Source organism: Mauremys mutica, chromosome 2, assembly GCF_020497125.1.
Source record: "Mauremys mutica isolate MM-2020 ecotype Southern chromosome 2, ASM2049712v1, whole genome shotgun sequence".
NCBI classification, from domain to species: Eukaryota; Metazoa; Chordata; order Testudines; family Geoemydidae; genus Mauremys; species Mauremys mutica.
Window position 1 is genome coordinate 207,778,199 of NC_059073.1, and position 15,807 is coordinate 207,794,005.

General features: G+C 41.4%; 1 protein-coding gene across 1 annotated transcript in view; it reads right to left on the minus strand.

Moving 5' to 3' along the window:
- ITGA9 (integrin subunit alpha 9) overlaps positions 1-15,807 on the minus strand; it is a 293,310-nt gene that overhangs the window by 237,077 nt on the left and 40,426 nt on the right. Inside the window, exons 6-11 of the mRNA XM_045007714.1 lie at positions 14,529-14,658; positions 12,883-12,968; positions 10,136-10,204; positions 5,777-5,914; positions 2,759-2,864; positions 1,440-1,534 (exon numbers count right to left, since the gene is read on the minus strand). Of these exons, the coding sequence (XP_044863649.1) occupies positions 1,440-1,534; positions 2,759-2,864; positions 5,777-5,914; positions 10,136-10,204; positions 12,883-12,968; positions 14,529-14,658 (624 nt within the window). The remainder of the gene's footprint in view (positions 1-1,439; positions 1,535-2,758; positions 2,865-5,776; positions 5,915-10,135; positions 10,205-12,882; positions 12,969-14,528; positions 14,659-15,807) is intronic.

Genomic DNA, 15,807 nt, shown 5'->3' on the forward strand with positions numbered 1-15,807 from the left:
CTGCCTTCGGCACTCGTGCCATAGGTTGCTACCCCTGGTCTAGTCCCTTTGGAATAGGTACTAGGATACATTGTAAAAATAGTGCCACAATTGGTATCCTGGATGGAAAAGGGCACCAAGACAGAGCAATGGGTGTCCTTTAATCCTCTAGAAGTGGTCTCTGCCAGGAATGAGGGGCGGGTGTATTGCATTTGCCCACTTTGCTGTGGGAGGGGAGGAACAAGAACTTCAATCTGAAGCACTGTCAATGTGTCTTTCTAACACACTAAACTTCCTCGAAAACGAAAAACAAAACTCCAATCTGGATATGCAGGAGTTAAGTCCAGAGTCTCCTACCAAATGAGAAGATCCCCACTTCCAGCAACTATTGCTGAGAAGAGAATGCAGAGCTGAGCCATACATATGACACAAATTATCACATTTTAGAAGTATCATAAAACGGTTTTAACTTTCTTTGCAAAAAACGATGCATACTGTACATACAGTAAAAGGCAGAAGGACGAATCCCTTACAGTCTATTAAAGCGTCTCCACTATAACCACTAAAGCATTTATTCTGCTTAAATTGATTTACTATGTAGGATCTCTCCCAGTAACAAAAAATATTTAGATCAGACCTTCAAACAGCCGGGGGGGGGGAGATCTGCCTTTGCAAAAGCTTGCTAGACAAATATTAAAGACTATGGGGCATGTTTTAACAGGATGTATGGGATTTTATCTTCTTATTTCCCAAGATGCAAAGACTAAATTATCCTAGAATTATATTCAATGCTTCAGTGCCTGTATGGCATACGTAGGCAGTTTTTACTTCATGGTGGTTTGGTAAAGTGGAATCTCAAGACTGTTCTCCTGACACCTTCTCCTACTGGAAGGAAGAGCACCTCAAGTAGTCAAGTGTGCTTCTGCAGAAGGAGTCCCTAGACTCTGTTCCTTCTCACTAATTCTGGTCCTGCTAGGAAGAGAGCAGTGCCAGACTCCCCCCCCACACACACACACACCCCATCCCCTGAAGAAGTCTGCTTTGCCATTCCAGTGCCTGTGCTTGTCCTTTTCAAGGTCTGCTGTCACTGAAATACCCCCTCCCCAAGACTTCATCTACATGGGAAAGGAAGCTACATCTGAGAACTGTATTAAAACATGTTTTTAAAAAATGGCTCACGCTGATCCATTCTGGAATTGTTTTCCTGGCCAGAGAGGATGGGGCCAAACATCATTAGAAACTGTGCAAAATAGAACACTGAAGTCTCAGTTCCTAACTAGGCTCAGGTACAGAGTCTGAATTGATGCAGACTACACATACATAGACACACCAGCTACAGAAGAAGAGGGAATCAAATGGTGTGGTGAGGAGAGAGATTACTGCTTCCTGTCACAATGCTTTACCCATACGTTTGGCGCATTTCTGCGAGACCTGACAGAGTGACTCAAACAACAAGTTACCATAGAATACTGCGGAACAATGCCACCTGCGTCTCCATGGTAGATATACACCGCTCCTACGTAGTCATCCTCCTTTGGGGACCCAATGGCGACATCTGCATATGTAAAAGAATGTGAATTGAAAACATGTCACAGTCCTTTCCCTTTCCACACCTCCCATGTCATCCTTTTACAGAAGCCCACTGCCCCAGGCTGAAACAATTCATCATGAGAAAAAGGATCACGCTATTACTGGTGCCCACTTAGCTACAAATAGTTATCTCATTAAATTCCTTTTTAATTTATACCTATTTTGGCAACTAATAAGAAGCATGTCTCTTAGTTATAAAAATGTGTTTATTCCCACCAGCCTGCTCAAAAAGCCATTCAACGGTCCTTTCATCTGACCAACCCGGAGTGGATCAGCCTTGCACATCAAGACACCACTGGCTCGGAGTACAAACCACCCACTCTGCACTGTGACAACTGTGTTTGAAATGCCAAGTTTCCAAAGTCAAGTTAGGTCAAGTGGGTTGTTTTTCAAACATATAGGGGAATGAAAGGGCTGCTGAGTATCTTTGAGGATGTATATTCAGACACACATGCTAAGCCAACCAGTCCGTTTGAAGTCCTTAGTCAGCCAGAAATCACAGCAGCAAAATGGCTGGTGTCAACACTCCATTTTCACCTATTGTTATCACAGTGTATGTCCTTGTACAAGACAGCCCATGAAAGAAACTGGATTGTATGTTACAGCGGCAAGTGACAATAAATAGAATATACAATAGGAGGCAGTAAGAGCTACATGTTAAATGTACTTTCTGATAAGAAGCCCCAGTTACGACAATAAATGGGATATGGGACTAGCCCTGAGACAGAAGATGCCAAATGTTACACAAAAGATGTGGTTTTCTTTTTGTTTAGGGACAACCTAAGAGTCATTAGTAAGAAATATACAATAGGGTTAAAAAAAAAAAGGCAGAAAGGAAATAGACCAAATGCCCAACTTTGCCCTGAGTTACCCAGGTATAACTCATGTTGAAATCAATGAGATTTACACCCATGTTTGGTGTAATTAGTAAAAACATCTTTACCAGGAAGTGTCATCTAGAGCTTGATTCACCACAGCATTATGCCATTCTTAAGAAGAGAGAATTTCCAAAGGAGTAATGCTGTGGCAAATCAGGCCATCTATTTGAAAGGTTTTCTGATATGGACTAGAATGATGTTTCCACCTCTACTTTGAAATAGGATTTGATGGTATAAATGTCCCTGTAATAAAATTTTAAAAAGCCAGACAAGGCTAGAAACAGAACATGGCAAAATGGAAATGCACCGACCTGAGTAGCCATCATCATCAATATCTCCTAGGGAGGCCATGCTTTCCCCAAAGTGTGCATTGTAGGCATTGTCGCCGTTCAGAACAAGCTGCTCTTCCAGGACTCCCTAGCAAACAGGAAAAAGGACAGGCTAAGAAAAACAAAGTGAGTGCTGAAAGCTACAGGGCCTCCCTGCCGGAACACACGACACTCAGGAAACACCTGGGGCAGAGCTGCAGTGTGACTTCTGCACTGCTATCGAAGCCCCAGTGAATGCAGCTTGCCTGGATATATAAAACAAAAGGGTTAAACACAATCAATCTAATTGACCCCAAAAGTGATTTGAACTAGACAGGACACACCACAGGCCAAACTCCTTAGCCACATATCATAATTCAAGAAGCTATGTTCTACAGGAACATCCACATATGTGAGTTCACATGAAGAGCCCTGGATTTTTCATGGCTATGGTAGAACCAGCACCAATTAAGTGACTATGCCAGCTGATAACTACTCCTCTGAATTTAGAACTGAAGTCAGAAAGAAGAGAATGCTTTTAAGAACACAGAAACACCACATATTAATTAATTCTCTATGCTCCAAAAATCCCCCAGTGATGACCTTACCTCATCTCTTTCAAGAACAAGGTTAGAAATTCTGCATGGTATTTTCAAAAGCGCTCAGTCTTGGTCTACATCTGCTCCCTTGGAACTCAATGGAAGCAGTGTTAGGACTATACTGACTTTTTAAGAATCCCAATTTTTGTCTCTTTATACCCAGGAGAAAGAACTAATATGAATGATGTTATCAATATGCCAAAGCTAGAGGACTTGTTTGGCTCACTAAGTTTATCTATACATTAAACACCACTATTCAGTTCTTGTCCTGTTGGCATGTTGTATCCAAAGAGTGCAGTCTCTAGTCAGGATTTACTCAGCCAAAGCTCCCATTGAATTTAGCAGAGGTTTCCCTGGGCAGAGACTGCAGGATTTGTGTCACAAGGTTTGAAAACTCCTAAGCTATGCCTACACTACCATGCTTGCAACGGTGCACATCGCTATAGTGCTGCTAGTGCAGACACCCTAAGCCGATAGAAGAGAGCTCTCCTGTCAACTGAATTACTCCATCCCCCACGAGTGGCAGTAGCTGTGCCAGCGGGAGATGCTCTCCCGCTGACACAGCGCTGTTCACTCCAGCATTTAGGTAAGTGTAACTTTATGTCGCTCAGGGAGGTGGTTCATTCATAAGTTATACCAAAGTGGTAGTGTGTAGACAGCCCTAGATTTTGCATGTTAGAGAGCAAGGCAAAGAATGGACGAATGTAAAATGAAGAATAAAGGATAGCTAGAGTTAATATGAGAGAGAGAGAGCCCAGAACTGACTTTTGCATTCACATGCCAACAGATGGCAACTCAAGCCCACCCACTTTCTAGCCAACCTCATTTGAGTGAGCTTTAATTTCTTGCAATGCACCCTCAAGAGGAAAGGAACATTTCCACAAGAAAAAAAAAACTTAATTACTCAAGCCAACCTCAAGAGCCCACCTCAAGTGTTCAGATTTTTTTATTCCCCACTTTGTGAATCAGGGAAGCACATGTAATACAGTCTTTTTCTTGGCTGCAGGGAGCTTTCGACATTAAAATAATCCTACATGATTAAGTTGGGACACAGAGTACGGGCAGGGGAGGGGAAAGCATACAGTCCTGTATGTGTTACTTGTTTCTTTAGAGCACACACCTCCAGTGATTAGATATAAGTGTATCAAATCTATCATAATGCCACATGTGCATGCTATCAAGTAATACTCTACATGCCATCAGGGTTATCTCTTATGGTGTAAGTATCATGTGAGTGGTGTGGGTAGATAACTGAAATGAAGTGGAGTTGATCTGGCATCCATACAACAAAAATCCCAATCCTACAAATAATTAGTCATGTTACTTTACTTCACACGGGAAGCCCCAATGAAGTCAAGGTTGAAGGAAGGAGAAGCTGCTACTAGAACCTCAAGTTGTTTTATTTAATACATCATTTATAGACACAAATAATTCACCTTTTCACCATAAACAATTTGGGGCAGGGACTGTCATTTACTCTAGGTTTGACATCACCTAGCACAATGGGATCCCAATGCAGTTGACCTCTCAGCACTACTGCAATCAAACATTGAATAAGCAGCAGATCAAAGCGGGGGGAGGGGAAGAATCAGGGCTCATTTCAAGGATTGTTAATTGACAACTGAATTAACCCAAATGCAAGTCTGGTTTCTTTCACACACAGTCTGTAGGACTTGTAGGTAAATTTTATTTCCAGTAAGAATATATTATTAAAGTTAAAGTTCAATAGTGCTACTGTTGAATCCAATGAAAAAATCTCCCATTGACTTAAAAGGAGGAGAATTGGGACCTATATGTAAAAAAAATACAGCTCAATTCTTAGAGTCAATTTAAAAAGGCACTTTCACAACACATTTCCCTGAAAAAATATACGTCTTATTTTTCTTTAAACACTGTGTACTAATCATCTTCTTTGCTACTCCAGGAAGTCAAAGTTCAGAATATCCCAAGACTACAGTTGTGCAATGTGAAATTCAGTGGTTTCAGTCGAAGGGGCTTTCCACTGTAGGCTTTCGATAAATAGCATCAAGTAATAATACAAATCTATTCATTAGTTTCTCTTCAAATCCCTGGTGTTTTGTTTTGAGTTGTGGGTTTGAACAACCATCCAAAACACAAAGAATAACTCTGGTCAAAGCAGCTGATTTTGAAATCAAAAGCATGGAAATCCACCAATACCACCAAATTTCAACATAAAACCAGAAATTTTCCCAAGCTTCCTCAAAAGTTTCACATTTTCATGACCAGGAGCTGACTCCTAAGTTTGTAAAAAAAACCATGATATCAGATGTTTTTTGCCTGGCTTCATGTTTTGTTGGAAACACGCACATACACATCCCATGTATGTAAGACACCAAATTACATGGTAAACCGCAGCTGGACTGACCCTCCCGCCACATGCTCATCCACTTTGCATACTTACATTTCCTCTGTTGATATAGACTGTGACTTGACCTTCATCCCTGATCTCAGAAAACATGGGTGCTCCAACCAGCAGGTCTGAAAGTCCATCTGAGTTCAGATCAACTGCACATAAGGAGGAGCCAAAGTAAGAGCCCATCTGTAACCAAGCCGAGTCACAACAAAGCATTCAGTATCTGCCCACACACAGGAGGAAATCATTTATGTTTTTTAACATCAACCGATGACTTGCTGCTTTATCTCACACTAGCAGCCCTAAGGAGAAACCTTAGGGATTTTTTTGGCAAGAATTAGGCACTTTATTATAACTGTGCATCAGCTCAGTTTGTAGAAGGAATGAAACTCACACTCCAAGACATACTTAAAAGAGGCACTAAACGGCCTTACTTTAGAACAGCTTTTGCTTGGCAAATATCTAAAATGAGGAAGAGGAGAATTAGCAGCCTGGGCCAAGATTTTCAGAGGTGGCTAGTGATTTTTGAGGCCCAATGTCACACAACTGAATGGGGCCTGATTTTCAGAGGGTTTTTTGCTCATTTTTAGCTCATCACTTGCTAAAATCATGCCACTTTTCAAGCTGTCTCAAGCTGGAGTCCCCAAAAACAGGGGCACCCAAAATCACTAGTTATTCTTGAAAATCTTTTTCCTAGTCTTTTTAAATTTCTCACCATCAACCAGAAAGAAAAGTAGTAGTCTGACTGCAGGATTTTTTCCATGCTAAGCAGCTATATTTGCATCAGGAGGTTACCTCCAGTTCATGAGACGTGAGGGGCAAGTTTTGGAACTGGCGGGCTGGGAAGCACAGCCCACTCCCCAGACCAGAGTCTGGCACCCCAGATTTGAGCTGCATCCACACTGCTCTGTCCCACATTACAGAGGGACTCAGACTCTCTGACTCACCCCTCCAGCATGGGCCACTGACCTAAGTCAAGAGGGGTTGCTAGCCTAAGTCAGACTTATTTCTGTGTGGAAGGAAGACGGGCTTGGGTTTGAACCTGAGTCTGAGCCTGAGCTTGGTGTGCTGTGTTGACATACCCATATGGGCCTCCGACTGCAAGCTAATCAGCCTAAGGCCCTAAGTCTGCAATCCCTACTACACAGAACTCCCATTGGTTTCAGTGGGAGTTTCATGCCCAGAACTTGCAGAATCAAGCCCTAAATGTGTAGTCAATTTCTGTCTTCAATGAAAGATATTAGGCTGAGATATTTAGGAAAGAGAATGAAAGACTTAGGTGTATTATCAGATCTATTTCAAATAACTATTATTGTAGAACATTAAATACTAACCACCCACCCAAATATACCCTTAAACCACACTTGAGGTTTGATTTAAAATACAAGTAAGAAAATTGAAGGCAAAACTGGACACGGTCTTTAATTCACCCAACTGGCCAAGATGCTCACCAATGACTTTGTCTGCCCAATCTGCTCATGAGCAAAGTGCGACACTTTGGACTTCAGAGTCAGTCCAGAATCCACAAAAAGACAGCATGAAAACATCATCAGCAAACCGATGGACTACACACACACTAGTGCATAGCTCTCAAATGTCTCACTTCGACGGATATCACACATTTTAGCCCAAAAGCCATCTGCTTTCCACATTAATCTGGTCACCCCTCGCTTTTATTGTTGACAATTGTTTACATCAGAAATGGAGAAACATGAAACTGAGATTACAAAGTTACTTAAGCTTTTTTTTTAATTACGACTCTCACAGCATATTACATTTGCTACATACATCATGATTTTAGGGTCTCATTTTGAGTTTTTAATCACACATGGAGTCCCACATTTGGGCCTTGACAGATTAAGGTGTATGAAACAGAGCTCTGGCCAACCTGTTAGGGTATATCCATACTGCTGTTGGGAGCTTGCTTCCCAGCACAGATACCCAGTCTCGTGCTAGCACTGCTCAAGCTAGCACGCTAAAAACAGCAGCATGGTCATGGTGGCAAGGGCGGAGACTCAGACTAGCTGCCTAATTACAAAACCCACCCAAACTGCAGCAGCCACACTGCTCTGTTTAGCACATTAGTTTGAGCAGACCTAGCACGTGCCTGTCTACCTGCGCTGGGAAGCATGCTCCCAGCTGCTGTGTAGATATACCCATATGCATAATGGGAAACAGGCAACAGCCACTCTGGTGTTCAAGTTGAGAATGTAACATTCCATCTACAAGTTTCCGTGAACTGTTTGGAAGCTGTAAGGACAGCGGGGTGAGCTGAGGATAGCGTTTCAGCATGTAACTCTGATATTTGGGTTCAAGGTCAGACCTTTAACATTATCTGACTCTCTAGTTATTTTGTAGTGGAATTCCCCTGGTGGATTTTTTTGGTTTATTTTTTTAAAATCCAATAATGTTTTAAAACAAAATTCTCATGGGCAGTGAGTTAGAGTTATGAAAAACATTTCACTATGTATTCAGGCAGCTTTAAGGAAAAGGCTGTTATTTACCCAACTGTGCAGTGTGCTCATGTTACTGTGAGAACCTTGCATTTCTGCCTGTGTTTTTATTTGTAACCACAGGATTGCATTTACTCTTTTCCATATTTGATTTCCCAACCTTTTCCGCCCTACGAAAAGAGAGGAGGGAAAAACTGCCTGTGCATTATGTCAAGTGTGCATGGGACATGAGAGGCATGAACTCATACCTTTGTTGTTAAAACAGTGTTTGGTTTGATTTCGTTTCCAGCAATATTCATTAAGTGAGCATTGCACATCAAATTACATTTCACTATGGAAAAAAGACAGGCAGGTGTTTTTGTTTGTTTTTAAATAAATTATAGCTCAGATTTTACAGGAACTGGAAGGATGGGGCACATGAAAATCTACAAATATTTGAAGGATATAAACACCAAAGAGGTGCAGAATTATTAATGGTATTTATAAATGGGAATTGTGAGATTAAATTAAGAAAGGAAAAGTTTTGGCTGAGTAGCCAGAACACTTCCTGATAGTTCTATGCGGTAAGCTCAGGAATCGTTTTTCAAGAGAACCGATGGAAGCATCATCACTCAGGGCGTTTAAAAGAAGACTAGAAGAAACACAAGAAAATGCACTAGAAGAAACAATCAGGCACCAACAGGGAGATGTACTGGATGAACTGATAGCATCACAGAAATTTGAGATGAAAAAGACCTATCAGTGCAAAACAAAATAGTGGAGACCTAAAAAACGCAATTCACTTCATCCACCACCTATTCATCCTAGGGATTTTCTCCTGTCCCCACTGTTTAAGCAACTTTCTATAAAATGCGCTTATTGGTGACGTGTCTCAATGACAGGCTGATAACAGCATCACCTAGTATAGCCAAATTCGATTAATACTGTATACTGTTCAGGGTCTTCATCTCTTTTAGAGCCTGACTGCACAGCCAGAACAGAGTGCGAATACAAGCGGTTCCTTCTGGGCGGCCATGAGCTAGGCAGACAGTCTCTTCCTCAGAGATTTATCCCTAAATAAAGCACATTCCTGTTGTTCCCTCAAGCTGGATCTGCTACGTATTTGTTTTCCTGAGGACATAACACCTATCACCACCAAGGCTCCTGGTCAAGGAGAAGGTGCACTTCTCCCTACCCCAGCACGATCTCACACAGGGATGGGGAGTTTGACTAGGTACTGCTAGAATATTCAAACAAAGGACCAACGTTCGCTCTAAGGAACAAATCCTCAAACCAGCACCCACGGTAGATGCATGGAGGGAAGAGGGAAACAATCCTTCCTCAATGTGATGGAGCTGCTCCACAGCCCACTACTATAACTCTAATGTACCCGCAGAAGCTCTGGACATATGAGAATCAGTTGCTATACAGGATCTACCTCTTTCCTAGTTTGTCTTCCACAGCTGAGCTTTGTAGGGCACCCCAACCCTTGCACTTTGGCATAGTGAACTCTCTGCTGTTACAGAGGCAGGAACAGGATTTCCCCTAAAGAGCTTGTCTACACAGCAAGTTACTGCACGGCAAGCCAGGCTGTGATTCTACAGGACTCCGGCTTGCTGCACAGCAACCTCCCACATGAACCCTGCTACAGTGCAGTCAAATCCCAGAGTGCGACAAGCTGGTACACGGCAGATTCACACCCTGGCTTGCTGAGGAGTAACTCGCCATGCAAACAAAGTACATTTTTATCAGCTCTAACAGGATTTTTAATTGCAAATATTACCACATTAATAATTTACTCCACAATTTCAGCACCGAGCGGATGTTACCACTATGACAGAAAAGATGGTTGGTCTAAATGATGGCTTTAGGACTTCTGGGGATTTTTACACCTAAATCAAACACTTAAGAAGCTATTAATTCAAAATAATACCAATTGAAATAGCCACATCATTTTTTGTGAAGGATCGCTCACCTTTTTACCCGATGCCTGAAAAATCTTTATTAAGGAGCCTGATCCCCTGTCTGTTCTGAAAATATAAACCTACCAAATGGAAACAAAAACAAAAGCAGTTACAAACACTGACCACAAGGATAAGTAGTTTATAATGTTATGAGTTCATCAGTGCAGTCTGAGTATATATGCACTTTATTCGTTGTAATAAAATGATCATTAATATTTGCCAAACTCCACATTCAAGGTGATCCTCCTGCCTTTTCTAAAACAAAAGTTGAATTTCCCATTTTAGTACCAGATGTTAGAGGTCTCTTGTCATTACACGTACTTAAATAGCATCTTAATGCTGTGAGTGTGTGTGTGTGTGTGTGTGTGTGTGTGTGTGTGTTTTTTTTTAAAAAGACCCACTGCACAAAAGCCATAATCTCAGGCAAATGTCTCTTGGAAAGGAATAGCAAAGTGTCCCAGAGTAACTAGGGCTGAGAATCTGACTGGTTATCGGGATCTTCCCACCCCTACCTTCTCTGCCAATTCCAACACCAATTCCCGCCCCCCGACCTCAAAATTGTGTGCAGTCTAGGTAGCAAGACAAATGTCAAGCTGTTTTAGCAAAGGTCAGGGTAAAAACTGAAATCACATCAATAAATGTGTTAGCACCTTATCAGTCAGAATTTTTTCAAAAGTTACAAAACTACAATGTATAGCAGCAGCACTTTAACTTGTGTTCATACAAGTTACTCTTAGAATATCCTTTTTAATATGTCCTGGACTGCATGTGCTTACATGGCGAGTCAGCCTCCACGTTGATGCTTTCTGACATTGGTCCTTCTCTCTGGATTGTTTTTCCATGTAGATTAACTTTCATATTGTTTAGAGTTACTCATTCAGAAAGCACACTTTTGAATGAGAATCTTGTTTAAAAATGGCTCCCATTTAATTCACCCTGTTTTATAGGATGTTCTGACTGATTCAGACAAGATGGCAAACAAACCACAATGAAGCAGCAAAGAATCCTGTGGCACCTTATAGACTAACAGACGTTTTGCAGCATGAGCTTTCGTGGGTGAATACCCACTTCTTCGGATGCAAGAAGTCTTGCATCCGAAGAAGTGGGTATTCACCCACGAAAGCTCATGCTGCAAAACGTCTGTTAGTCTATAAGGTGCCACAGGATTCTTTGCTGCTTCTACAGAACCAGACTAACACGGCTACCCCTCTGATACTTGAAACCACAATGAGCAACCTTGAGGGTAGATAGCTGGGTCATTAAACCAGTAGGAAGTATGGAAGATTGAATGAAATTAAAAATCTTCCTTGAAGTAAATATAGAGATATTTTTATTTGTATCATAATAAACATTATACCTTCCTCATTGTGGACAAAATAGACAAGTCTAGTAGCAGTGGAGAGTCATAATGTAGTGATTTGGACATACTCAAATATAAGCCACTTATTGGTTGTTTTTTACTGTCTAATTGATTTGGTTGTAATACAGGTAAATACAGCAATGCAAGATCAAAAAGGAGATAGGCTAATAAAGACTATTAGATCTTCTGCTCCTAAGGAGGCCAATACACTCCTGGCACAATGTAGGGTATTAGCACTGTCCTCCAGTCCCAGAGCAGTACTGCAGCTCATTAATATTTAGCATTTAAGACCAGAAAGAGTAAAGAACCTAACATTTAATAAAATCCCCATTTGCTTGCAGTGAGGAACAAGTCTCCACTGAAGTCTTGAGTCACTTGTTAGCTCAGAGCAGCAGCAACAGCAAATCTGAAGTCAATTCATCCATTTCTGACCAGCAGGTGTCAGTGTAGTTAGTAGGACCGGGCATCCCTTCATCTGTAAAGCTGATCATCAGTGCCAAGGACTTGATGTATTAAATTACATAGTGAATTATTAATGGGCACTTAATAGTTGTGTGCACATGGAGCTTTAAGGTGCTGTATATTTCTCTGAAGCAAATCAAGTACTGTACCTTGTTGTGAAAGTTTCCCTTGGACATGGGGGGAAGGGGAGCAGGGGAAAGAGATTAATCTAGATACAATGACATGAAGACAGAGATTACCTTGGGTTTCACAATGGTCTGGTCCAGAGGAGATGAGGAGCCAAGGGTTCTGAATATTAAACTCCAATTTTGCTGCTGACTTGAATTTGTAATTTTGGACAAGTCACTTAAGCCCCTCAACCTTAGTTATCCCATCAGCAAAATGGGGATAATTATAATTCCTGTCATAGGGAGGTCATCATCATGGAAAATCCCAAAAGCACCACCCAGCTCCAATCTCTGGCCAGCTCCTCTGGCTGAGTTTTCAGTTTATATCCATCACTGGCAATCTTATTGAACCACCAACACTTTTGGTGTCTGCATGATCACCAGCCGTGAAGTGGCACTTGTTCATACACAGCTTCACAATTCGTTGGTCTTCCCTTCTGATAACTCCATACCAACAAGGCCACCAAAACCAAACTAGTGCTATTTTAAGCAAAATAGGTTAAAAAAAATGCAGACAGAAGAGTGATTTTTGAATTAACAATGTCTCTTTAAAAAAACTATTTTAAAGATGGGGGGGTAGGAAGGAGCACCACAAGGGGCAGAGAGGGTAAATTTGAGGACCTCATCAAATTTCCTCACCTCTTCCAGGCAAGTGCTCAAAAATTAATCTTCAGGCAAAATTTCATGGTTCATTAAGTTTACAGGAACTAAGTCAATATATTTTACCCAGTCACATCTGACTGTATCATTGTTTGACTAAAAGCCACACCTTTCCAATGCCTCCATCCTGGGGAGCTCCACCTACGACATCTGTGGTAGTCGGCTGGGAGAAATGACCTGCTGTCACTGCGTATCCTGTGCAGGAGGTTGGGTGGGGTGATGGGGAAGATAAAGGAAAAAAAACAAAAAGGAAAAATGTGAGAAACAGGTCAGCCATCTGGATCATACTAATCAGGTTCCACAGTTCCTCTTGGAGTGTAAATATCCCAGCATCATGCAAAAAGCAGCAGGCTCTCACTTTGTACAGGAACTCGCCAACATTCAGTTCAAGTGTACAACACATCAGGAAATTACAGTAAGCATTCAATTGTTTTTCCAAAAGCCAAGAAGGTGAAGGTGTGGGTGGGAGCCCGGTGAAGGATAGGCAAAGGTAGGAGGAACAATAAGTTAAGAATCCAGATGTGAGAAGAATGAGAAGCAGTAAAAACAGAAACCTGTACACAGAGAGTCAAGTGACCATATCATCAGGAAAAAACGGCTTTCATGCCTGTGAATGACAGTCTCATGTATGCCAAAGAGAATAATACTCCCTCAGTTAAAGTAACTGCCCATCATGGCATGGAAAAATCAAGTGCCTTTTCAGTTCATAGGGAAAAAAACAAAACAACAGATGAAGAGGTCAGCAAAGTTAATGCTTGAAAAAGAAAAAAAACAGGAGTGAATTTGAAACAGTATATAAAGAAAGTGTATCTGAAACAGGTAGATCAAAGTTTTGTCTTGTTTGCTAAATTAAAAATGATATATAATAAGTTTAAAGGAGTCTAAGGAGAGAACTGGGTTTCTTTCCCTTTTAAGGATGTTTTGTATTCAGCTCGTCCCTCCATTGTGAATTATGGTTCTCCCATCCACGTGCTAAACACTGTAATTCAGGTCTAATCAGTGGAAAAATCTATATATGACTTTACATATATACGCACACTGTTCACTTAATTATCCTTGAGTGGCACCTACTACATTATATTTAGAAAAGACTGCAGGTTAAGGAAAGTCAGCCTGAGTCTTTAGTCAAACAGCATTAGACTGTTGCCTGTTGAGTTTTCCAAGTCCTGACACTCCTAAACACTGGGGATTAGGTGGAAGCCTTTAAATTAATTTCACTTGTGACATTAGTTGATTTTAAAGCAAGGCCTCTAGAAGTTAAAGCCTAGTCTGTTAAATACCTACAAAATCTGCTCCACTCCCTAGCCCATCCCCCTCTTCCCCCCATGGTCTCTTACTAATAAAACATTTATATAGTGCTTCGTTTCTTCAAATAAACTAATCATTCTACAGATACAGAGGAGCCGCTTAGCCCAAACCACACAGTAAGTAGTGGCATGGCCACAGCTAGAACTCTGGCATTCCTGGCTACCAGTCTGTTACTTAGCCTAGACCATACAGTCTCACAATGCAAATCTGTTTTCTATATTCCAACCACTATAATGTTGGGGCGGGGCGGGGAGGAATGAACTAGTGAAAGTCCTTCACTGCTTTTTTCCTATTTTGTCAGGTAACCCACCAGCCACTCAAACCATTTTAAGCTAGCCACTTATTCTTTTACTTTACACCAACAAAACATTATTTCCCCTGAAAAACAACTGCACCATTATTTTACCCTATTTCCAGCCTGACATCGGGGTCCGAGCAGCTACTTGCCTAAGTATGTGTACCGCCTGGCTATCACAGCATCATCATTCAGTTTGAAATAGGTGTTGTCAGTGAGGTTCAACACTTTGACAGTTCCTGTCCAGTAAAAAGATCCTGGTGCTCCCATGATGACCAACTCCTATGAGAGAAAAGAAAACAGGGATGGATGGGAACCAGAAAAAATATGAAAGAATTAATCACAGCAAGCAATCGTTATGTTTTATAAGGCCAGAGGAGATTTAAATCAAGGCTTCATGCATGAATCTGCCCACAGAAATGAGTTGGAATTATTCCTATGTTTATACAGTACTTTTCATCCCAAACATCCCCTAAGCAAGTTTTTGCCAATACTGGAGAAACTTCCCTCCCTATTAAAATACCTGAGCTCTCCTCCAACCCTTGCCCTTCACACAGATACCTGGAATCAATACATCTCTGTTGAACCCTCCTGCTACCTCTACAAGAAGCATCCCCAATCAATCTCACAAACTACTGAACATGCCTTCAAACATGCTCTTCCAACAACTGTTCCTCCCAGCTGCTTCGTCCTCCTACTACTCCCAAGAAGTATCAAAACTGAGCTACAGAATCCATCCACTCATTCAACAAGCACCCTGGATCTACCTCCCAACCTGCTGCCAACAGCTCACAGCTTCCAGGTGACATTGTAGACAAAAAGTCTACAGTTCAAAACAGGCTGAAGGACCAGATCCTCAGCTGCTGTAAGTCAATTGATCCTTACATCAACTGAGGATTTGGACCTATGTATTTAAGAGAAATTGATTATATGAGGACCTTAAAAATGTAGATAGTCCCCATGCATTTAAGGATGTGTTTTGAGGGTGGAACTGTGCAAAACTCAGACCAGAGTCATGTACTTTAGTGGCGTTTCAAAGGGACCTGGGACAATTTATGGTTTCAGGTGGAAACTACTAGGAACCTGATGGTTATCCTTTGTTTTGATCTGAAATCAGGAAAAATTTGATGGTTTTAACATTTCAGCTGAGTTTTGCTTTGAGTTTCTTGGACTTGACATTCAAAGCAAAACTCAGGCTGAACAAAGTCTTGTGAACTAAAATCAAAGAAAGATTCAAATGGATCCCCGCAAGTGGAAGCCACTGAGTTTCCCATCCTTCCATTTGAGAGAAGGCGGGCTCCTAATTATCAATGAGAACCACAAACATGTAATATGCAGTGGTAGTGGTGGAAAAGAAAAAAGAAAAAAAAACAAGCCGAGCTCAGAGTGAAATCATACAGATGGTGATCCCTGGCTGAAAGCCAAGCCCAG